Here is a 24,661-nt window from a genome sequence, read left to right on the forward strand (position 1 = left end):
CTAACAGGCTTGATGCACACAATTCAAATGGTTAATGTGTAATTCGGACTACTCAAAACCAGTTAGCTGAGCTGGTAAACAGCGTTTCCATGACGACAACCGACTATAATGACACTTAAGGACTTGCAGCGTTAGCCTCCTGCCCTGTGGCACCTCTGCTGTCAGTCTGATGGAAGCTTCACAGCTGTATGGAGCCGATGTTGTTTCATCAGCAGCATCTCTGGCGACACAATAAGCGACCAGAGCTAGTGCACTAATCCCCACCAGAGTCAACTACGACCACAATCAGCGGTAAATGTAGCCTACGACAGTGTGTGTGTGTGTGTGTGAGCAGGCTGTGTGCAGTGATCGCCCACTGATCGCCCCTCTCTTACCATGGCCTCCATCGACTCCCAGCTCTTGGTCTCCGTTCCCGACAGGAGGAAATTCTTCGAATTTCCCCTGAAATTCACCTTCAGGTTGATGTAGAAGTCCATGTTGTCGCCTCTCTGGGCTCTAACACATCTTACAGACGACGGACAGCGCGCTCCCCCGGTCCAATCAGGGTATTTGGGTTAATCTCGCCAATTCAGTCCAATGTGACTTATCCAACGGGGGATGAGGGTATTTTGTGTTTACATCAGCACCGAAGACACGCCCACTCTGCACCATGTGTCCGGAACCGCCGAGGTACACCCGCTGCTACGTCACTGTGCAAAAAATAGCGCAGCTAGAAGTGTGTGGTTGTTCTAAATATGTCCATGGGCTGTAACCTAAGAAAATATATGAACCCCACCTCAACTCATCAACCAGCGGTACTCTCCTATGCTCCTGAACCGTCCCTGCATCAACGTTCAGGTCCGCTCTGGCTCTACTGATGTTCCTGCAGCAGTTTCAGGACCGTGCTGTTTTACGACACTGCCACCTAGCGACGGCGGGCGACATGGCCGCTTTCTGTCACGTCTAAATACAGTAGTAATGTCTGCACCCTGGATTTCAGTAAATCCTAAATTGACACAAATTAGACCACGGACCCCCATTGGACAAAATGTTGAAGCAAACTTTCTCAAAAAACAAAAATTCCAATAAAAAAATAAAAAGTTTTTTTTTTTTAATTAAAGAGAAAAGTGGTAAGGGGGGGGCGGTGCACCTTAGTCCTCACTGCCGGTTCGAATCCTGCATCGAGTGGCCCTATCCTGCGTGTCATTCCCCCTCTCTCTGCCTCCCATTTCCTGTCTCTCTCAACTCTCCTGCGTTAAAGGCGAAAAAGCCCCAACAAAATATAGGCCTACAAAAAAAAAAAATCAAGAAAAAGTTGGGGACCCCCTTGAACCCTCTCAAGGACCCCTGGGGGCCCCCGGACCCCACTTTGAGAACCACTGCTCTAGTCCAGTGGTTCTCAAACTTTTTTACATCAAGAACCCCTAGACTGACACAAATTACACCACGGACCCCATTGGACAACATTTGGAAACAAACACCAGAAATACACAAATATTTGATATGAGACTGAATAATGTTACTTTTTTAGTCAATGTATGTTAAAATTAGGGCCAATGGCATGAATTTTAGGAAGAAAAGTGCATTACATACTTTTTTTTTTTTCCAGATATTTCACAAATCTTTTGTAAAATGTTGAGAAAAAGTTGGGGACCCCCTCAAGGACCCTGGGGTCCCCAGACCCCACTTTGAGCACTGATATACACCATTCATTGGCATTATCAGAAAATGTTCTTTAAGACAGCTTTCTAATGTAAGGATCCACACCACTGTCACTGTTCTTCATTTAACCATCAGTGATGAGTTCTTTTTGTACTGAACCATAGGAAGATTCTTTAGTGAACATGCACAATAAACTTGCATGCATATTTTGTGGTGTGGTCTCAGTTTTTAGTTTTCAATCTCACTGTTACAATTAACCCTAGGTTGTGTGGCACTCCTTGCATTTGACACCAAATAGTGAATTCTGTGATATAGTTTAAACTTTAAGAGGTTTGAGGCACTGCTATTTGTAGTGGACAAATGAGGGGACTAACCCTGTGTCAAAATTTGAGAGCCCTACCCTGAACATTTTGCAAGTTGTAGGAGCTGAGACAGAAAGTGTTACAACCATCCCCAGTTTCTCATACTTTAGATGTCTTTCACTATGATGTCATTCCAGACTGGATCATGCACGTCACACTGATATTTTGTGGCCACAATATACTAACTGGTGGCCATAAAGGTGAACCTTTTATAAGGTTTTATTGTTCACCTCATAGATTGAGTCCTATTCATTCCATGCCAGCAGCCAAAATAGCTGACCTGTTTGGACTGACACCATCAGGATAATGGCATACTGAATGGTGTGTGTTGTTACAGTAACATTATGAAACTACAGCTTTGGATAACAGCATAGCATGCTACTCCAAGTCATTTCAGAAGACAGAGCTGCCAATCAGTAGCATGGTAGTGCAATATAGACACAGGTAGCTTGTCACAGTACAACACCTATCCCATCCTGCCTCAGGTGGAAGAGCAACTTAAATAGACAGCCTCCTTCCGTTATTACATCTGACAGAACTATTCCAGCAAAATATAGCCTACATACAATACAATACATATTTATTTATATAGCACATTTAAAAATACAACCCAGGTTGTCCAAAGTGCTGTACAATAAAACACACAAGCAAAACTAGTGGTAATAAAACTAGATGGGATACAGGTAATGTAGCTACAATAAAACATGCAATAAAACAATAAAACAAGAGTGAAGACATATAAACTAAACTAAACTAACTAAAATGCCAAGGAAAAGAGATGAGTTTTTAAAAGAGATTTAAAGTGCTCGAGAACACAAATGGTAGGCTATATAATATATAATACACTGTTGCCCATAAAGTTGGAATAATTTTGACTTTATCAAGAATAAATCATTGTCATTTCATGGGAAGAGGTAATGTGTATTCATAGCTATACATATAATTAAAATGTTTTAGGCAACAGTTGACTGTATGTTTATTTTACCTATTTATTATCCTTAATTTTAAACATATTATACCGACAATATTGAAAGGCCTTAGGATGGACACTTAATGTAACATGTCTACAACATACAAAATATACATAGGCCTAATCATGCGGGCATGTCAATATAAGAAATTGTTGTAATTTTAATATGCTGTGCATATGTTTTTATTTTATTTTTATATTTTATGTCTACAATTATTTAATATATGAATAAACTATCTAACTTAACTCAAGATCAAAAGTTGGTTTTCACCTGCAGAGTTTCAGGTTCATTTCAACTGGTTGAACAAACCATTCATTAATGAGCTGAATGGAGATGCAATAGGGGAGGGGCAGTGTAGGCCTACCCGGACTGCTTTACTTTGAAAGCTCGTAACAGGAAGTGTTTGTCTGTTGTGTTGTGTTGTGTGGGTGTGACGGTGTTGGACTATGGACTGCAGTGTGTTGGACCCATAAGTTGAACCTGTGTACCGCTGTCACGAGCACAGACGAACCCCGACGCAGCCATAAAGCCCATCATCAGAAGCGGTCAACAGTGTGAGAGACGCGGAGCTGTCAGGTGAGCTGTCAGTCCTGTGGCGAGTGGCTGACTATGTCGCAGATCAGTAACTAACGGGAAATGAAAGTAAGCTACGACGTGTTGTAAAGATGGTCGTTATGTGCTGCTCTAGTACCACTTCGTGTTGTCTCGTGACATTTCTTTACACTTTCTCTTCACCTGTGTGTCTATTTGGCTGTAAATGACGTTCACAGGGAGCCGCACTTCAGACTTCCTATCTGGTGTAGTAGTGCATCCATAGGTTAGATCAGGACAGGGCTTATGCGAACGGAATCATTCTGAATGTTTTAAGAATGAACATAAACATATCATAAAATGAATATCTCAGATACAAAAATTGAATTTGTCACAAATATAACACAAATATAGGCTAAAGGACATTGCAATTGAAGCTAAATGTTGTAGGCCTACAATTTACAGTAAGAGGAAGTCATATGTGGAATAATGATTTTTATTAATATTATATTAATCTGAAATCATAACCTTTGAATTTGAATGTGAAGCTAACTGACAATTAAAGGGATAGTTCACCCAAAGAGTGTGTGTGTGTGGGGGGGGGGGGGGGGTATTTGTCCATACAATGGTTGTGAATGGATACCACTTTTCTTCGTTCAAAAGGACACACCAAAAAACATCCAAATACCTCCATACTGCTCGTCTGTTGTCCCTCTTGTAGTGAAGCCCCGACATGAGAAATTGTTCCGAAAAAAAATTAAATAAGTCTATGTTTTAAGCTTGTTTGTAGTGGAAGCTCCCAGTGTCTCAGTTCACTGCTCTTCCTGTGTCAGTGCAAATCTCGCGTGATTTGCAATGACCGGTGGAACAATTTCTCATGTCAGGGCTTCAATTTGAATTTTGGGTGAACTATCCCTTTAATAGAATTATGTTTACTTAAAGGTCCAGTGTGTAAAATGGGGGGCAACTAGCATTCAGATTCTAGATAGACCCCTCCTGTCGACAAAGTGACAGTGGCCTCTGAGGACAAAAAAAAACTTGTTTACTACAACTGGGACAACTGGGAGTATTTGAGGAGCATGGACCAATGAGGTGAAGATCTAAACCATTTTACCATATGTCTGCTGTTTCATTCTCCTTCTTCTTTGTTGGTTCATGGCGAAACCTGCTCTCTGGTTGGCTGGATTTTCTGTTTGGGCTACCGTACAAACCTGGAGGCACAAGATGGCGACACTCTCTAAAGCAAGACCCTTTCTATATGTATATATGAAAGAAGAATTATGAGGCTACAAAAACGAAACAAATTTTATTTTATAGCGATTATACACTTATACAAATATATTCATGGGTAGTATATTCAGATTTTGCCAATAAACCTTGACAATTATTACACACTGGACCTTTAATATATTGATATATATACAGTGAAAAAAATATTTATGTTACTGATGATGGTTTTGCAGTTGACCCCTTTCTTTTCTCCAGGTATGGGGGCTGTTCTTAGCATGGGTCAGGGTACCAGCAAGTCTGGACCACAGCGCAGTGGGAGCTGCCATGACGACGACCAGCAGTCTATCATTGAAAAGGATGACCTCAAGAGGAGGTGCTCCAACAGGAGAGACAGCTCCAGAGAAACAGTTGACTGTCCAACCTGCAAGGGGACTGGGCGGATTCCCAGAGGTACAGAACACACACACACACACACACACACACACACACACACACACACACACACACACACACACACACACACACACACACCTGGACAGCTCAGTGCCAGACACAGTGGCTGTGGAATGAATCTGGGCAAGAGGATGCCAACAATTACAGTTTTTCTCAGTTGCTTTGGTAGGCTACATTTCTTGAATCATTCTCAACATTTGCAAAACAGTAAGTGCATTTCTCAGTTTTGATGACAATTATTGTAAACTGTAAGTTACACCTCCGTGTATGTGGGAGATTGCAAGAGACTGGACAAAATTCACATTTACACTTTTACTGTTTGTACTGTAATTTGTTGACAGACCATGTCATTGCGATGCAGAAAGGAAAAGTCAGAACTGCATAGCACAAAGAAAAAAACAAAAGTAGAAATGTGAACATAGCTATGCTGCCAGGACACTATTGTATTCCTAGGGCACAATAAGTGTTTCCATTTTAAAACTTTAAAAATTCCTACGGTACATGCTACAGTTTTGCAACTTTCACCAAAATGTAACCCCAATACTGCAGAAACTTTTGTCCACTTAAACTCATTACAAATTATGAACTCCATCACTCTGTTTCTTTCAATAACTGTAAAATCTCCTCCCACAATTTCTGCTCAATTGTCACCAAACTTACTACAGAGCATCTCCAGACTGTCCTACACAAAACGTATTTCTCAGACTTTTTGATTCATGAAAAATTGAGCCTACAGTGCATCAAAATGTTTGAGTGTAAACGCTACTGTAAACATATGCAAATTCTTGAATTTTTCTCTCATGTGAACATTGCAGTCAATGCAAGAATGGCATATTTAAACATCAGTTATTCACTTATATGGAGCAAATCAATCATTTTTAAAAACAATTACCAACATCTCCATGTTGTGTATTTTCAGATTTGTGTCTTGATAACTGAATTTTTTTTTTTACAGTGGTTTCAAATCTGCCTGCACAACAGTGAATGGCTTACTCAATTTGTGAAGCCATTGTTGAACTGCCACTTACCAAGTTGGTTCCAGAAGTTGAGGGTTTTTTGATGTGCACAAGTGACACAATGATGTGAAGATTTAACAAGTAGTTTTGAGAATTTCAATTCTGATCTGAGAAATGTACAAAAGCGACTGAGAAAAACTATAATGTTATTTTGCATTAGAAGACACGCACTACCTCTTTAGTGTGTCACTCTTATCTTCAGTGGGGCAAGAAACCAAGCTTAGTCTACTTGCCAGCCCATAGGGCCCCATTGTGAACCCGGAAATGTTGAGTACCCCAAAGTTTTATGTTAGAAATAGATAGTATATGGGTCTCCAGTATTCAGAAACTGCCGGATGCTAACTTATATATATTGGGCAATTAGCATAACAGACATAATTAGCATAAATTAGCATAATTGCCTATGTGGGCAATATTTCAACAAAATTGACTTGGCTGATCTGGGCAATATTGGAGTGGTTTTAGGGGTTATTGATGATGCTGAATCCATTTCTGACATTTTCAAAATTCAAAATGGCTGTCTAAACCGGAAGTGACCAGATTTTAACCACCAGTGGGCCGATTTTGATGGATTTCAAATGGTCACTTCCGGGGATACTATCTATTTCTAACATAAAACTTTGGGGTACTCAACATTTCCGGGTACTCATTGTTGGCAAGTAGACTAGCTCCATGTTATGTGTGTTACAGGTCAGGAGAGCAAACTGGTGGCTGTCATCCCCTGCAATGACCACAGGCTGAGACCTAGACACACGTAAGGAAAGCAAATACTCAACACTTGAACTTTTTGACACTCAAACTAAAAAATGAAACAAAAAAAAAAGTGGCTGGACTATATGTTGATGTGTTTGATGTCTCCTCCTCTCTCAGGAAGCTGTACGTTGCCGCGTCCGTCGGTGCGTGCATCCTGGTTAGCGCCCTGGTGCTGTTCTTCCTCTTTCCTCGTGCCGTCCTTCTGTCTCCAGTATCTGTGCAGTCATCCATTGTTTATTTCACTGAAGATGACGTTCAAATTAACATCACGGTGGGTAGAGAAAGGAGGAGGGAGAGCAATGGCATTGATTTTAAAGGGATAGTAGCATTTTTTTTTAAAGTGGGGGTTGTATGATCTACAAATAGCCCATAAGTAGGCTACTTTAATTGCAGTAGAAGACTCTCTGCACTCCTCCCGTTAGCAACGCCAGCCCATAGCCCTGCCCAGAGATTTACAACATACAGTGTTGTGAACACACCCAAAGAAACGGCCTATTTTCACGGCCTAAAAGAGGTTTTACCTGAAAAAATTACAGAGTTCCATTGTTCGCTATAATATAAGGTAAAACCTCTGTTAGGCCGCGAAAATAGGCTGTTTCTTTGGGTCTGTTCACAACACTGTATGTTGTAAATCTCTGGGCAGGGCTATGGGCTGGTGTTGCTAACGGGAGGAGTGCAGAGAGTCTTCTACTGCAATTAAAGTACTTAGGGGCTAGTTGTAGATCATACAACCCCACTTTAAAAAAAATGCTACTATCCCTTTAAACAATTAAACTAATTGATTCATTCTATCGCAACGCTTTCTCCTTGCAGAATGTGTTGAACATCACCAACCACAACTTTGCAACAGTGCAGGCCTATAATTTGACAGTGCAGGCCCTCAACTATGTCACAGTGGTGGGAGCAGTGTCCATTAGCGAGGTCACCTCTGTCAAACCTCTGTCCATCCAAATGGTAAGACTTCCCAGTTTATAGAAATAGACAGCAGTGAATTTTAGCATACATGATAAGCTGGAGGCTTTTATGTGAAAACACATGTTAATATTGAATTAAAAATACTCATTGATGATGGATATAGACCTGGAAGGCAGTGTGAGAAAAGTGAAAGACTTCTCTTTATTTACAGTACTCCTTTATGATCCCAATCAAGCTGACCGACCCTGGCTTAAGGTGAGTTACCGTACCTAACTTGACCAAAAAAAGGTTAAAGTAGCTTGTTAAGGGGCGCAGTGTGCAGCAGTGGGTTGAGCAGGTGACCCATATGCAAGGGCTATGTGATATAGTTTGTAAGCATTGTGAAGTGAAGAGCAGCAGTATCAAAGTGGTGTAAAAATATGAATTACAGCTTAAATGAAATACAGATAATGATTAAGATCGGCTTGTGGACCCTATTTCGACCCGAAAAGGTTGTTTTATGATACTCTAACCAGGTCAACCCTCCTCACAGACATTTAAAGGGGAATTGCCGTTTTTTACAATCTGGACCTTATTTCTGGCATAAAATACGATCAAAACTTTGGTGTCATTACAAGTCGTTCCGAAGAAATTAGATCCAGCCGAGAGCCGCGTATATACATATAATGTGAGTCTACCGAATGCAGCCTCTAAATAACACATTATCTGCCGTGAAACTCGTTCATTTCACCAATATTTTGTTATGATACGCTAGTGCTATTCCCCTCTGAGTCCGGGGTTAGCTGTTATCAACATCTGGGGTCTGTAGGTTGACCTACTAACCTCTGACCTGGATGATGTCATCTCTGAGCGCTGCACGGCTCATTTTGATGATAATGATTCCGCTTCGGCATTCGGGTCCATTTTTAGCTCAACTAGCCAGAGCTTTAGTAAGTCCAGGTTGCCTGGACTTACTTACAGGTCATTTTGTTCTTATAAGTCGGAAACACGCAGAAACAAACCATAGTACCACCACGCGGCGCTCAGAGATGACATCATCCAGGTCAGAGGTTAGTAGGTCAACCTACAGACCCCGGATGTTGATAACAGCTAACCCCGGACTCAGAGGGGAATAGCACTAGTGTATCATAACAAAATATTGGTGAAAGGAACGAGTTTCACAGCAGATAATGTGTTATTTAGAGGCTGCATTACGCTGCCCTGTAGACTCACATTATATGGATATACGCGGCTCTCGGCTGGAGCTAATTTCGTTGGAACAACTTGTAATGACACCAAAGTTATCTGGGTGAGTAAATGATCGTATTTTATGCTAGAAATAAGATCCAGATAAAAAAAACGGCAATTCCCCTTTAACTCTCAGACTCAGAAATCACAATCAATGGCCATGTGATTTTCTGCCAGAATACATAAGTATAGGAAGCTGCTGTAGTTATCATGCAGGTTTATTTAACACTGTGTCTCAGCTCTGTGTACAAAGTCAGAGTACTTTATAGCTTTATAGTACTTTATATTGTGTTGTCTGCATGTTCAACAGCTGTGTATCTGTAATCATTATTGTAGCTGTCTCTCTACACTGATCATTCATTGGCTGTTTGGACTTTTTTCTCTGCAGGGACTACTGTAAGAAACCTGCCTATCCTGTCCACATTCTGTATCTGCACCTACAGTAAGTGCCCAGTTCAACACAGGGCCATGGTTTCTCACACAGTTTCAAGACCCATACTCTCCATTCAGTGGGTCTCCTTGCCCCTGTAATACATTTAAACCCCTCAGTTATCTTCGTATATGAGTCATTTGGTCCTACTTGTCATTAGATAGATATATGTTTCTACTTATATCCCTGCTTTTCTTACTAAAATCTTATATCAGGACAGTTTTTCCATTTCCACTGAGACTATTGTTGACTTTACTAAGTGTTGACTTCTGCCCCAGTTTGCTCACATGACTGGTGACTGGATTAAAACACTTCCCCGCCCACAAAGCTTCAGTCAGTCCTCAGACTGGATGGGGAAGAAAAACCTCATTGTTTGCCAACATTTAATTTAACCTCAGCTGTTAACTGTGTTACTCAATGTTGTAGATTTTGATATTTTGAACCTTTGATTGTGGAGATGTTACACTGTACAAAGTACCAAACTCAGTCATGACTCATAATGTTAGTGAGTGTAGTATGTAGCTGTTTTGTTTTGGTCAGATCATTTATGGTGTGTGTGTTTGTGTCACTGCAGGATGTCGATGACTGTTTACTACCTGGCCCACTATGAGCAGCTCTCTCTTGAGGCGTATGAGTACATCGACTGTGGAGCAAACAGTACAATACCGCACCCTGTGCAGCCCCCACCCCCCTGATGGATGAACAGATGATGGACATACTTTTTTTATTTTCCTTCCATGAACTGTGATACTGTAATGTTCAGAAAGATACGACCATGTAGCAGGATGCCATTCATTTTCCTGGAGTGATGGATGAGGCCTGGAAAGATGTCTGGTGGAAGAAATTGGTGCGTTTTCCAGATTAGTGCAGTTGGTTGGAGAGAAAGCTGGTGATGGAACCTCAGTCTGCTTGGACTCTGCTGATGTTTTTTTTTTTAGTAGACTTAACACAAACAGATGAACCACAATCATGTTGTGGTAGCAGATCTGTGGTTTAAAAGCTGATACTGATGCTAATGAACCCATCTATGTTCTGGAAACTATCCTTTAATTAATCTCTAGAAGAAGTTAATATATCAATACAATTTGGTAACTGTGATGAAAAGTGCAGGAATTTAGTATTTTGTCAGGTCATTAAGTCCATTAAAAAGACAGTGGTCCTCCAGTTTGATGCCATTCAGAAACTATAGGCTTTCTTTGCACAGACCTGGATAGTAGGTAAATGGCGCCATCTGATGATCATCAGTAAAAATGACTGATTTTACCTCTTCCCAACAGGGGGAACCACTGACATTTCAGAATGGATGATCCTACTGTTACTGCTGTGCAATCAAAAACTTTGTTTAAAATGGAAGTCAATGGGTCAAAAACATCCACTAATTGTTGTAAACTTTGGCTGAAAAAGTTCAAATCTGATACTACACAAAAACTAATAATGCATCAAAATCAATTTTGTTACTAATCTTTGACATATCCAAGACTGTGAAACACAAAAGTAATTTACGACAAACCTTTCACCTGGCCCACTTTTGGAAGTGAATGATGGGCCACATCTGGCCCCAAGGTATATTAGCCTTAACTGAACCATAACAAACCAGACTTCTACCAGGAGTAAACTAAATTCAAATAATGATATGGCTCATACTGGGTCACATACTGTATGGAATATGTGTGGCTCAGTTCTGTTGAATCATTGTGGCCAACATATGGTTGACAGAATGAAACTGGTGCTCAATTTTTTTTTTTTCTCCACCAAATCTAAAACACACCTTGACTGACAGGCCAAGGAGGAGTGAATGACAGGCACAAAAAAGAAAAAAATAATAATTTTAGTGCAATATCAGTATTAAGTTGTTCAATATATACTAGATCACTTAAATCACCCAAAATCAATATGAGAAAGAAACACACACGTTTTCCTTTTAAATTGTACTTTTTCATACTTCAAAATTGCCTTCAATGAACTGTACATAACATGTAGTAATAACATCCATTGCAAAACAGAATCAGAACAAATCTGATCAAATACAGTAATACTGTACAGAATGATTTAGAAATATTAGAAATGAAGAAAGTTTAATTCGTGCATCAAAACTCTGTCAGTTATCAAGTGCTTTAATTTCAGAACTGTGCCATGAGAAAAATTCCCTCCAATTTTGAAGGTATATGAAGGTAACGTGGTTATGATGTGGCCCTCGTGTTTTGCCATAACACATTTGCCAGTTACAAAACACCTGTGGCTCAAAGGTATATTCTATTATCTTTGCCAAGTGCTTCAATTACAGAACTGTCCCAGAAGAGATATTCCCTCAAATTCTAAGCTAGGCGGAAGCAGGAAGTAATGTCGCCATTGGACCTCAATTCGGAAAAAATCTCCATGTAAGTGAACGGGAGTCAAAATTTTATTTTGTGATCCGATTGAATTGTGCCATGAGAAAAAAATATGACCTTAAAGGTACATTGTGTAGGAATTACTCCCATATAGCGTTGCGGTTGTATATCGCAAGCAACTCAATCGTATTTTTCATGCTGCATTCACGTGAAATTGGGCAGACGGCCGCTCCAACTTGGGAAAGTGCTCCACTTCTCCTCCCAGAAGGGGCCTCACTCAGCACATACGCGTCACTCCAGACCCCCGCTTCTTTTTCCAGTGGGTGGGTCTGGGAGGCATGGCAACAGGCTTCTGAGGATATTCCTGACGACCGCTACCACAGAGCCGGCCCGAGGCATAAGAGAACTAAATTAAGTTAAGGATACTTTATTAATCCTTTGCAGGAAATTACAATGTTACCAGCAGCGGAAGACAACACAAGACCACAAACACGCATCATGCACAAAAATACACAATAACAACAATATTGCACAACCCATTACAAACTTGTGTCAATGAATAAGAGCAGCCAGGTCTAAAATGCGATTTAAAAAGAAGTAAAAGTAGCAAGGTCTAAAATAAGATTTTAAAAAGGAGGGAGAGACACTGTCACATGATTACAGATATTAAGAGAAGCCAAAATGGCATATGCACATGATTTTGATTACCTACTTGGGGCCCCGTGACCATTGGGGGGCCCCTGAAGGGCAAGTAACTTTTTAAAGTTGTAATGCGTAACTTCCTGCGACCCTTAGAGAAGCACAGCGTAATTACCAAAAACTTAAATTGTTGTTAATTTCAAATTGTTGTTGCAGTTTAATTAAAATCAAAAATTTTAAAAAGCAGATGATGTGTTTACAGTAAATGCATTGTCTGTTGGTTTATTTTGTTACCCGGACGCGCATTTCTTCACACACGCTTGCGCTGTTTAGATAAATAAACACAAACAGGCTACACATGCACACACATTGGCCTATGGTATTTGTCAATCGTTTTATTTTGAAAATTGTTGTAATTTTGAAAATTGACCGGATTCTCTCGTGTTTCTTTGTTTGACTTCCCGGCTTAACGCGATCGCTCGCAGCTTGCGCGCAAGACTCTTTTGGTCTCATGTTTCTGAGGATAGTTCTTTGTGACTCTGGTGGTGTAAAATGTCTACATCTCTTGTGTAATATTATGGAGACCAAAGGGAAAATAATATTCTAGTGGCCTTCTGCTTGACATACAGTTCAAGCATTATACTGTATGTATTCATGTGTTAGTTCATACAATATCATGGTGTTATGTGATGTCTTCCTCAGTTCTGATTCGGCAATTTCTGTTGAATAAACGTCATCTCTTGTCATTCTGTCAATGTAATCCAAATTCGGCTCAGAGATGCGATGCTTGGATGAGATGGCACATTATACAGTTCTGTCAGCCATGCATTATAACAAGGCTGCACTTTAGTCCATATAGACTTCAGTAATGTATTAATAAATGATGGTTTAGGCCTCCTTTTTAGTCGAGGAGCCTCCACACTAAGTGCAGACGTTTATTGACATTTAGTGAATAAAAAATAAAATAAAATAAAATAAAAAGCCAGTTGAGTTGTTAGTGTTTTATTTAGCCTATTAAGCTTTTGAAATGTAGACATACATTTCCAGCTTTTCCGAGATGAGAAAAGTAGGAAGTCACATTACTCATGTTAAATTGTACTAGAGTTCAAGAGAATTCGTATAGAAAATTATAGAGATCATCTCACACTGATGCAGGTTTGATAAAAGCCAACACAGATCTTGTTTCAGAACCTCCACACAGTCCATGAATCCAGTGAGGTTGTCAGAGAGCAGTGCTGTTCCCCCTCTTCCTCACCACTGCTGGCTGTAATGCAAAGACTTGAAAGACAAAATGATAATGTCTGATTAGTTAAGGATCCAAAACTGACACTTTATTTTATTACTCTCCCCGATATCAAACTTCACATCACATTGAAGAAAACAAAAAAAAAGACCCTCCCTCACAGACAGGCCCAGTCCCTTAGATAACATATCCTTTATTCTACAGCCCACATTACCATCCTGAGCATCTTTGAAGTGTGGATGATGATTTTATGTAATAAATCGCTAGATCTCTACAGTATAGAAATATAACCTACAGTCATATGGGAAATGAAAGCCTGTGTGTGTGTTTTTTAACAGAGACATATGGATATTTAACATAAAATTTTAACAATACTGGACGATTCAAGTAATAGAACTAAACAATTTACAACATTTCACATTTATTCCCACTTAAAATGGCTTTTTGAAGGAGGCTTGACCTATTTAAACCTCAAACATTGAGTTTGGTGTGCTCCTGACTGTTGAAGTAAGAGTGAACACCATGGTGAGATCATAAGAGCTGTCTGAGGCCTTCAGAAAGAAGACTATATGAGTCTGATAAAATATTTAAAAAGATCTCAAACTATTTAAAGCAGAAGTAAGCGATCTGGTCGTTTTGGCTAATGCTGCGTTCCAGGCAGGCTTTTGAAACCGTAAATTACAGCTTCAAGCCACGACTTACGACTTTGTAGCGTTCCAGGCAACCCACTCGTGTTTTTCCGACCTGTTTTACCTGTGAATGTCACTATTTAATTGTATTTATTTATGTAGAAGTCAGGACAATGCACATTAATAAAACATGTACCGTAGTACCAGTACCAGTACTATAACGGCCACTCGTAACTTCCGACCCGTGAACCCGTACCAGATCGAACTGGTACGACTTCACAGGTCGGAAAAACACGAGTTACGGGCTGCCTTGAACGCACCATAACGTCTTGTCAGCCGATGGAGTTAGCAGCCCCCGTCCTCGTCATGGATCTATTGGCCCTCGTCCCTACGTCACCACATTCAGGCGCATCCCTTGGCTGCACACACAGCCCTTCATGCCGTTCTCTCTCCTCATTGGATAAAAATTGTAGGATACGAGAAAAGTTTTCTCCTCGGCTCAGAGCAGAGCAGAGTGACTGACAGACCCGTGTTTCGGTCCAAACACTCTATGTAAGTGATTGCTGTCGGAAGATATAACTATTTAAGACTTATATTAACACAAAAATATCGCTTACTTCTGCTTTAAAATCAGCCATTCACTGTCTGGAAAATAGAAGACATTCAAAACAACTGCCAATATGTCCAGGTCTGGCCGTCTGAACAAGTTCACCTCAAGAGCAGACCAAAAGAAGTTTCCAAAAAACCCTAAAATGTCATCACGGGACCTACAGCAAGCTCTTGCTACTGTTGATGTGCACATGGCTTTCATAGGGTTTTCTCATTTTTTTAACATGACTGTATAGTTTTCAAGACCATAACTTTCATGTGGTTATGCCATCAGCACCTATGACACAACAGACTGACCAGACATTCACAATGTCTTTTTCATCACATGTCAAAACATTACTATACCTTTGATAATCAAATTGTAATAAAATCATATCCTCCACCCTCATTATTGTTTTGGTATTCATGCTACATTTAATTATCATCAGAAAGACACCTACCGAGTATCTGTTTGGGATCTTGGCGTCGTAACGGACAGATGTGTTCAGGTCCTCTTTGCACTGGGGACACTGACCTCCATCTTAAAACAACAACAACATATGACCAGCTAAAACAAACACAAAAAAACAATAAATCTGAGCTTTTTGACTGTTCATCCTTGTTATTTATATGTCAACATAAAGCATCATGATACCTGTTTGTTCTTGTGTTGTATGGGATGGGTTGGCTGCATTGCATGAGCTGGTATCAGGACCACTGGGTGCCACCAGCTGTAGAGAAAGGTGAATGGGGATAAACATGAGTGCAGAGACAATAGAAAGAAAAGAGCATAATTATAGTTATAGTGGTCTATAATAAGTAACTGAACATTTGGCTTCTAAATGTTTCTTGGGAAACTACAAAATATATAATGTAACTTTAAATTTTGTTATATACTGTATATATATATATATATATGTGTGTGTGTGTGTGTGTGTGTGTGTGTGTGTGTGTGTGTGTGTGTGTGTGTGTGTGTGTGTGTGTGTGTGTGTGTGTGTGTGTGTGTGTGTGTGTGTGTATACTTATGAAATAAAGGAAAAAATGTATTTTAAATTAAATTAAGAAGAAATAAATATATATTTTTTAATACATGTTTTCCTTTATTTCATTCTATTTTGTATTATTTAGTTTATAATGCTATTCAAGCCATATCAATGTTTCTTTTGTTTGTTTTGCTTTGTTATTTGTGCAATTGCTTTTATAGGTGAGGTTTAAATATAAGCCTATAGTAGTGGGTTTCTACCTCACCCGCACATGTTTTTTTATTTCTTATTTTTTTTATTTTATTGTTTCTTTGATAATCGTGCAAATAAGCATAAACTGAATTTGAATTGAATTGGACAAGAGATACTTCCACTGCCCTCAACCGTCTGCTCTCTCAACAACCACACGCCTGTTCAAGTCGCCTTTGGCCAATTCTGTTTGTAGATTTTTCCTCAGTACTCAACACCATGCAGCCCTCTTGCCAAAACCTGCACTGGCCAGCAGGGTCTCATTTTATGGATCATGGATTTTTGTTTTTTTTGCAGATTGACCGCACTGGCAAATGGAATTTTATCAGATACACTGGACACCAGCACAGGCTCACCACAAGGGCGCGTCCTATCCCCACTTCTGTTTGCTGATAACGTGGGGTCAAATTAAGAACATGGTCCTCCTTAAACTGAACCAAAATATATTTTATTTATCATTTATCATGTTTTTATTTCTGAGGGTTGAGAAGATGTTTGGCATGTTTTGCACTGACTTTTAATTTATATGATGAATAAACAATTGAATTAATTGAACTGAATCAATTCTCTCAGTATCCAAAAAACCCAGCTTAAAATGTCCAATAGTCTGTTTGTTGAGAGTATTCTTTGTTTCTCCTTCACCTGCTGGTTCCCATCCCAGTGTCAAAAACAGAAATCCACATCAATCAATAGTTGACACCTGAACCAAAATCACCAGAGTGCTCCTTTGCAGTCCGGCCTCATTTTATGAGGAACAGGTCAGACGAAAGAACAAAGAGGAACAGCACCCAAGTTCTCCACTTCAAAGGGGAATTGCCGTTTTTTAAAATCTGGACATAAAATATGATCATTTACTCACCCAGATAACTTTGGTGTCATTACAAGTCCGACAAAATTAGCTCCAGCCGAGAGCCGCGTATATCCATATAATGTGAGTCTACAGGGCAGCTGAATGCAGCCTCTAAATAACACATTATCTGCAGCGAATATTTTTGTTTTTTCACCAATATTTTGTTATGATACGCTAGTGCTATTCCCCTCTGAGTCCGGGGTTAGCTGTTATCAACATCCGGGGTCTGTAGGTTGACCTACTAACCTCTGACCTGGATGATGTCATCTCTGAGCACGGCTCGACTGGATCTAATTTTGTCGGAACGACTTGTAATGACACCAAAGTTATCTGGGTGAGTAAATGATCGTATTTTATGCTAGAAATAAGGTCCAGATTGTGAAAAATGGCAATTCCCCTTTAAGTCCCAGGTGCATTATCTTCAGAAGTTTCCAAAGCAATTCCATTTTAGCACAATGACACTTTCTAACTCACCTCCCCGTACCCTTTAATATCATTGTTTTATTTTCTTTCTTTTCCCCCCCCCCAATCTTGCTGCCCGGGACCATTTCCCTTCAGAATTAATAAAGCTGTCTGACTATAGGATTCCTGGTGAAGTGTGATATTTGTGAAGTATAAGTTGTTTTCCTGCAGTCTTCGTCTGCCCTGCTTGTTTGTGAGTCACTGACCCAGTGCCACAGGTGATACGTTACCATTATACCAGCACTAGGACCGGGTGTTAAAACAGAATGAAAACTGTGCTCAATATTCTAATTAGAGCTCATTCTCTTCTCACTAAATCCATCAGGGAAACAGTCCATTGAAGATATTTGAGCTTCTGCTCTCTGTGTCATAGTAACCAGGTGACCTCAGCCTCTATGCAGCACTGGGTCTTAATTACTTTAGTGCCTAATGAAATGACTCTACTTATTCAAATTTGCTGCGACTGAACCCAGGTTTTTAACAAAGATATTTTTATCTCTAGCTCTGAATGCATCCTGGACATCAGCAAACTGCAACACACACAGTCTTGACCCCATGCTGGAGTGTCACATGTCTCGGCTCCTTTTCTAATCAGCTTAGCTGTTTTATGTAGTAGTAGAAGTAAATTCTGTTTCAACTAACAGAAAATGGAGATGTCTGTCCTGTATTTCAAATAGCTGCTCACTAAATCAATGACTTCATCATCATAGACAGGCCTACGATTAGTGAGTACTAACTTACATTTCACCAACCTCCTCATTAATGGCTCATATTTATATCACATCAAGGTCATGCTTATGTTGCGTGTTGCTGTTGTTTTGTTTTTTTCTACTTTTTGTGATATTATAAACTGAAAACTAAAATCCAGTTCGTCGTCAGAGAATGGTTACATGTTACAAACCTGCTGTTTGTCCCTTATCCTGCGGTTTACAAAACTCTGACGCTTCCTGGCCTCCCAGTGCATCCCGGACATCCTGCTGTGCCGCAGCTGGAAGAATATGGAACAATCAATACACCAAAAATGCACAAGTCACAGTCACAATAGACCCAAACAGAATCATAAACATATGAAACACACTACAACACAAAAACAAAACATGCAGAGTTACAAGACGAACATCACACCTGTACAGGCTCCTGTGTGAACAGAAGGAGGGTCTAATGAAGTCTAAGCTACATTATGAGAATATAACTAGAAAAGGCATTTCCAAGAATGGAAATGGTGTGAATGCTGAAAGCAGCTGAAGCAATGCTGAATAAGCCGAAGAAATCATTGAAACAAAGTTGAATTGGCTGAAGAAACTGCTGAAGAACTGTTGAAAAAGTCTGACACTAAACTGAAACATACTGTATAACTTGAAGGCCTTTATAAGGGTGAAAATCTGCAGAAATGTTAAAAAGGTAGAAGAAAATGCAAAAATCCTGCATGTTTAAGATGTTTAACAGTTGAAGAGTTGAAATCTGCAGTTAGCCCAACAGGAAGGAAAATGAATCAGCAGTAGCTGAAGCAACAAGTGAGAATAGATTAGAAAGCAGAACAATAAGAGGCTGATTTTGTATTAAATGGCGATTTAAAACTGAGATTGATCAATCTCTTCCAAACATATCACTGTGAAAATTAAACCACAATTAACCTTTGTAGTCAGAATAAAAAGAGGGATGTGTCTGAAAACAAAATTATTCCAACTTTACAATGCTTTTAGCATTCATTGATCAAACATACATAGTGGTGTCGTGTATTCTACTGCGGTGAAACTGCATATGGCAAAAACCTGGGGCATGAGTGCAGCACATGAAACTCTCAGCTACAAAAGGCATGGTGTTATATTACTGTTTATTATTTACAACTCAAGACTGCAGCTTAGATTGCAGCTGAATGAAGAGCAGAGTGTGATGTTACACTTACAGCTCATACTCTGTCCACTCCTGACACAACAACATGCAGATGTACATTTGCACATTCTGTGCTACTGTACTGTATGCATCTGACAGTAGACCAACCTGATACATCCAGACTTGTTACTTATTTCCTTTGTGTATTCACCTCACACATACTATAACCACCCAGGCTTATTGCTAGTTTGACCCAGTTTGTTGATGAATTGGCTGCAGGGACATGTACTGTACAATAGACATTTTCAAATGACACAGCTGTCAGCCAGAACACTAAAGACACATTCTTTAACATTATACCTCCAGGCTTTTTCTTTTTCCTATTCTTAACAGTTTCACATAACTTCACACAGTCAGATGTTCACACATCTGTTTCTTTGACAAAATGTCACATTTTAAGAAAGCAGATGTAATTGAAACCTATCCAAAACTAATAAGCCATATACTATCTTCTACACAAATGAATGGATGAGCGTACATTTATGACCATAGAATTGGGGGGGGGGGGGAGAGAGAGAATAATTCAGTAACAATGTTCACTCACCTGGAGAGAAGGAGAGAATCAGCCTGGTCAGAGGAGTGGTGAAAGCTGTGGTGTCTGTCCACCTCCTCGCTTCTGACTCTGTCCTTGTTAGAGGGGTTTGTGAGAAACATGATCTCCTGGGCTGAGAGAAAAACAGAGAGATAGAGCAGCCTGGATAAATCATTGCTGTGCCACCTTAATTACAATGGTGTGTGTGTCTGTGTGATTGTTTCATATAGTAACTGAGCCCTGTGATAGACAGGTGACCCCATCCTCACCCTATGTCAGCTGATGTATAGTTGGATGTCCCAATAACCCATGAACTATTTAATTAATATGAATACAATAACATATGTAACATATTTTTGTGTATATTAAAGCAGAAGTAAGCGATCCGGTCGTTTTGGCTAATGCTGCGTTCCAGGCAGGCTTTTGAAACCGTAAATTACAGCTTCAAGTCACAACTTACGATTTTGTAGCGTTCCAGGCAACCCACTCGTGTTTTCCGACCTGTTTTACCTGTGAAAGTGCACTATACAGTAACTGCCACTCACTTCCGACCCGTGAACTCGTACCAGATCGAACTGGTACGACTTCACAGGTCGGAAAAACACGAGTTACGAGTTTCCTTGAACGCACCATAACAGTCCTCGTCCCTACGTCGCCACATTCACGGCGTCCCTTGGCTGCACACACAGCCCTGCATGCCGTTCTCTCTCCTCATTGGATAAAAACTGTAGGATACGATAAATGTTTTCTCCTCGGCTCAGAGCAGAGCAGAGGGACTGGGAGACCCGTGTTTCTGTCCAAACACTCTATGTAAGTGATTGCTGTCGGAAGATATAACTATTTAAGACTTATATTAACACAAATATATCACTTACTTCTGCTTTAACTGTATAGTTCTGTGCATTAACTCATAGGCTACAAGGCTACACGCTTATATAATGACATTGGGCTTAAACTTCATATGTTTTACTTAACATACTATTTAACATATTAGTTAACAACATATTTAACATATAAACTCGGTCTAAACTCATTCATGCAAATTAGTGGGGCACGTTGGGACACAGGGGCTCAATGTGCCCCACCCATGACTGCAAGCATATTTAGCTGTCACTCAGCGCTACGTAGCACGAAACATGGCAACTATCCTGTCTTGTATAATACTGACTAAAATAATATAGCCTATGTTTGATTTTTGTGACATGTATACAAAAAGTTGAAATAGAAAATGACTTCATGTCAAAATTTCAATTTACATGAGCTTCAAACCACGAATCTTGAATAAAAAGAGAACAGATGAATGGAGGCTCCCGCCTGCTTCAGGGGATGGCGGAATTCACGCGGAGGGTGTGCTCACCAAAATACGTCCTTGTTGCTACAGCAGATCACCTCAAGTAGCCCTGTGCCAACGTGCCCCGCTCTCCCCTACATACAATGTACAATACATCTAAAATCATACCAAGTCATGACCTATTAAAATTTCTCCAAACTCGGATATATCATCTGGGGGTCCGAGGGGAGTCCAACGCAGAATGTTTGGTTGAAATCGGGCCGGTGGTTTTTGAGAAAATGACCAAAAACCGCTCAGGCCATTTTGAAAAAAAGAGCCACTACGCGGGTTAAAGTTTTTTTTTTGACCACATTTTCTTTTTTTTTTGACCAAAAATTAAAATTTCTCCAAACTCGGATATATCATTTGGGGGTCCGAGGGGAGTCCAACGCAGAAGGTTTGGTTGAAATCGGGCCGGTGGTTTTGGAGCAAATGACCACAAACCGCTCAGGCCATTTTGAAAAAAAGAGCCACTCCGCGGGTTAAAGTTTTTTTTTTGACCAATTTTTTTTGTTTTTTTTGCCCAAAAATAAAAATTTCTCCAACCTCGGATATATCATCTGAGGGTCCGAGGGGAGTCCAACGCAGAAGGTTTGGTTGAAATCGGGCCGGTGGTTTTGGAGCAAATGACCACAAACCGCTCAGGCCATTTTGAAAAAAAGAGCCACTCCGTGGGTTAAAGTTTTTTTTTTGACCAAATTTTTTTTTTTTTTTTGACCAAAAATTAAAATTTCTCCAAACTCGGATATATCATCTGGGGGTCCGAGGGGAGTCCAACGCAGAAGGTTTGGTTGAAATCGGGCCGGTGGTTTTGGAGAAAATGACCAAAAACCGCTCAGGCCATTTTGAAAAAAAGAGCCACTAAAGTTTTTTTTTTGACCAAAATGTTTTTGTTTTTTTTACCAAAAATTAAAATTTCTCCAAACTCGGATATATCATCTGGGGGTCCGAGGGGAGTCCAACGCAGAATGTTTGGTTGAAATCCGGCCAGTGGTTTTGGAGAAAATGACCAAAAACTGCTGAGGCCATTTTGAAAAAAAGAGCCACTCCGCGGGTTAAAGTTTTTTTTTGGCCAAATTTTTTTTTTTTTTTTTGACCAAAAATTAAAATTTCTCCAAACTCGGATATATCATCTGGGGGTCCGAGGGGAGTCCAACGCAGAAGGTTTGGTTGAAATTGGGCTGGTGGTTTTGGAGAAAATGACCACAAACCGCTCAGGCCATTTTGAAAAAAAAAATTTGACCAAATTTTTTTCCAAAAATTAAAAATGCATACAGGTCTGATTTTGTTTCAGCCAGACTTAAAAACCCTAATGTCTCGGGTTAGTTTCAAAAACATCCGTGCCCAGTGGGACATGAGAAAGAGAAAGGAGTGTTCAGCTCACTGGCGTAGCCACGGGTGTGCCAGGGTGTGCCAGTGCCACCCACAGAGGAAGCTGGCACACCCAAAAATTTGATGCATGTTTTGTTTTTGTTATAGTCTTTAGCTACTAACATGTCATCGATCAGTCAATAAATTTGTAAAAAATTGCCGTCAGGCGATGCGTTGCGACACCTGCACCGGCTCGCGGAGAAACTGGACTAATGGAATAATTAACGAGTTCAAGGCCAAGCCACGCCGTCTTGCCCTTTAAATTGAGAGCTGCGCAGTGCGCACAGGTAAACAGCGATATATTTGTCCTCTTCTGCTTTGCGATATAAAACCATCAGGCCAAGCCGTTACATAATCATATGTGATGAATGATGAGCCCAGTAGTTGTGTTCAGATGGTTAAATAGCTTTGTTGATCATGCGATCAAAGTCATTTAAGCGCCGTTACGCACGCCGCACCTCTCTCCTCCGGTGCGCTCCTCTCCTCCCTCTCCAGTACCTGGCTGCTCAGCTCTGGGACCGGGACTGAGAGACGTCACCGCTGCCTTCACTCCGTCCGTGATCCCTCTGGTCAGCGCGTTTAGATCCGAGTGTGGCCTGAGTGTCCCACCTGAGCTCTGTGCCATAGCGCGCAGCTCCAGCTCAATGAATGACAGCAGGTCTCCCAGTTACCTGCTCAGCTGCTGCTCAACACTAATCAGAGCAGCTCTCCCTCGTTTGCTGAGGTTTGATTATAAACTGAAATCTTCTTTTGTTCTTTGCCGCATAGGCCTATATCTCCCCATCTTCTCTTCACTTAATCTCTTCTGTTTTACCAACCACATTTTAACTTTCTCATAGATAATCTCCCACGTTTCTTATGCTGCAGCTCCACACTATGTTTATTTGTCCCTCTCTCTATTAATGCGTCGGATCAAATTTTTATTCTGCGTTTGTATCAATCCAGCTCTCTGTCCACACTCTCCATGGCGGAAACGATTACGCGCAAAACCCTCATTTAAATACTGCGGTTTGCGCGTGTTGTCATTTAGCGTGTTACTCTTAGTAGATGTGTTTTTTTTATGACTTTGTTATTGATTTATTTGAGCGGGTCATATGTGTGAATGTTTAGACCTGTTGTACTGTTGACTATAAGAGCAGTTACTAAGCAGTTTTTTTTACTCAGCGTTGCATAGCATATAGATTAGAAGATACAGTAACAGGCTTGCCATGATGCGACTGTTAAACCCAAGTTATTATGTGCAGTCTGTGCCTGATAGTTAAAGGCCTATGGCTTGTTGAGAGCGAATAACACATGGTTTGTTATTACTGATGAGAACGCACACAACATATAATGTTGGAATTCTTTTGAATATTTATGGAGGTGTAACGCTCAGTTTGTTGAAAATAAATTTGGCACACCCAGTCTTTGCAGGTGCACACCCAATGTCTTTTTTCTGGCTACGCTACTGGTTCAGCTCTTTGTATGACTGCCCTTTTACAGCTACATCTCACACACAAACACACCCACATTCCAAATGCATCTGAAGAGTTCCCAATGTCGATATAATCAGTTTCACCCTCAATCTGCAAATCATCTGACAGCTCTGGTGCTATATTCAAATCAGCAGCAGCCTCCTCCTGAGTTTCCACCGCTGGATCAAACAGCACAACACGGAATACTGTCAGATGTTCATGGCAACGTTTTATCAAACTACCTGGAAACATTATTTTCTGTGACCTCTCAAAACCTCATCAGTCATCATGTTTTCTCAACAAGCAGTCAGTCAACCAGGCTCCAGTCGGCCAATCAATAGGTCATCAGTTACACACACACACACACACACATGCACTCGCACACACATTTGCAAACAGCCATATCATTATCACAGTGAGTACCAGGCATCAAGGAAAGAACTGTGTGGCCTGTTATCATACAGGTCAATGCAGATGAGCCGTTATGTAATAGATGGCTCATACTGACCCATGACGACCTGTTAGCTCTCTGAGGCTGAATGTGGAAACACAACCCTTCAAGCTTCTGTCCATTGTCTG

The 24,661-nt window shown here is 40.4% G+C and overlaps 3 protein-coding genes across 5 annotated transcripts in view; 2 read left to right on the forward strand and 1 right to left on the reverse strand.

The window, feature by feature from the left end:
- The window catches only part of nbr1b (NBR1 autophagy cargo receptor b), a 49,570-nt gene extending 48,867 nt beyond the window's left edge, over positions 1–703 (reverse strand). The window contains exon 1 of the mRNA XM_083978042.1: positions 375–703. Coding sequence (XP_083834168.1) covers positions 375–476 — 102 coding nt within the window. The 5' untranslated portion in view covers positions 477–703. The remainder of the gene's footprint in view (positions 1–374) is intronic.
- Positions 1–24,661, forward strand: part of LOC310990612 (histone acetyltransferase KAT7-like) — a 384,780-nt gene that overhangs the window by 273,816 nt on the left and 86,303 nt on the right. The gene's annotated exons all lie outside the window — the stretch shown is intronic.
- LOC310990049 (transmembrane protein 106B-like) lies at positions 3,383–10,688 on the forward strand. 2 transcript variants are annotated; one of them, XM_083977274.1, is made up of 8 exons: positions 3,383–3,550; positions 4,991–5,185; positions 6,895–6,958; positions 7,075–7,228; positions 7,771–7,911; positions 8,084–8,127; positions 9,488–9,541; positions 10,104–10,688. In XM_083977274.1, exons 2-8 carry the CDS (start codon positions 4,993–4,995, stop codon positions 10,222–10,224), a joined length of 771 nt encoding a protein of 256 aa, XP_083833400.1. In that variant the 5' UTR covers positions 3,383–3,550; positions 4,991–4,992; the 3' UTR covers positions 10,225–10,688. The 2 variants fall into 2 exon arrangements, with proteins under 2 accessions (XP_083833400.1, XP_083833399.1); XM_083977273.1 differs by having other exon boundaries at positions 3,392–3,616.

The sequence above is a fragment of the Trachurus trachurus genome (assembly GCF_905171665.1).
Source record: "Trachurus trachurus genome assembly, chromosome: 8".
NCBI classification, from domain to species: Eukaryota; Metazoa; Chordata; class Actinopteri; order Carangiformes; family Carangidae; genus Trachurus; species Trachurus trachurus.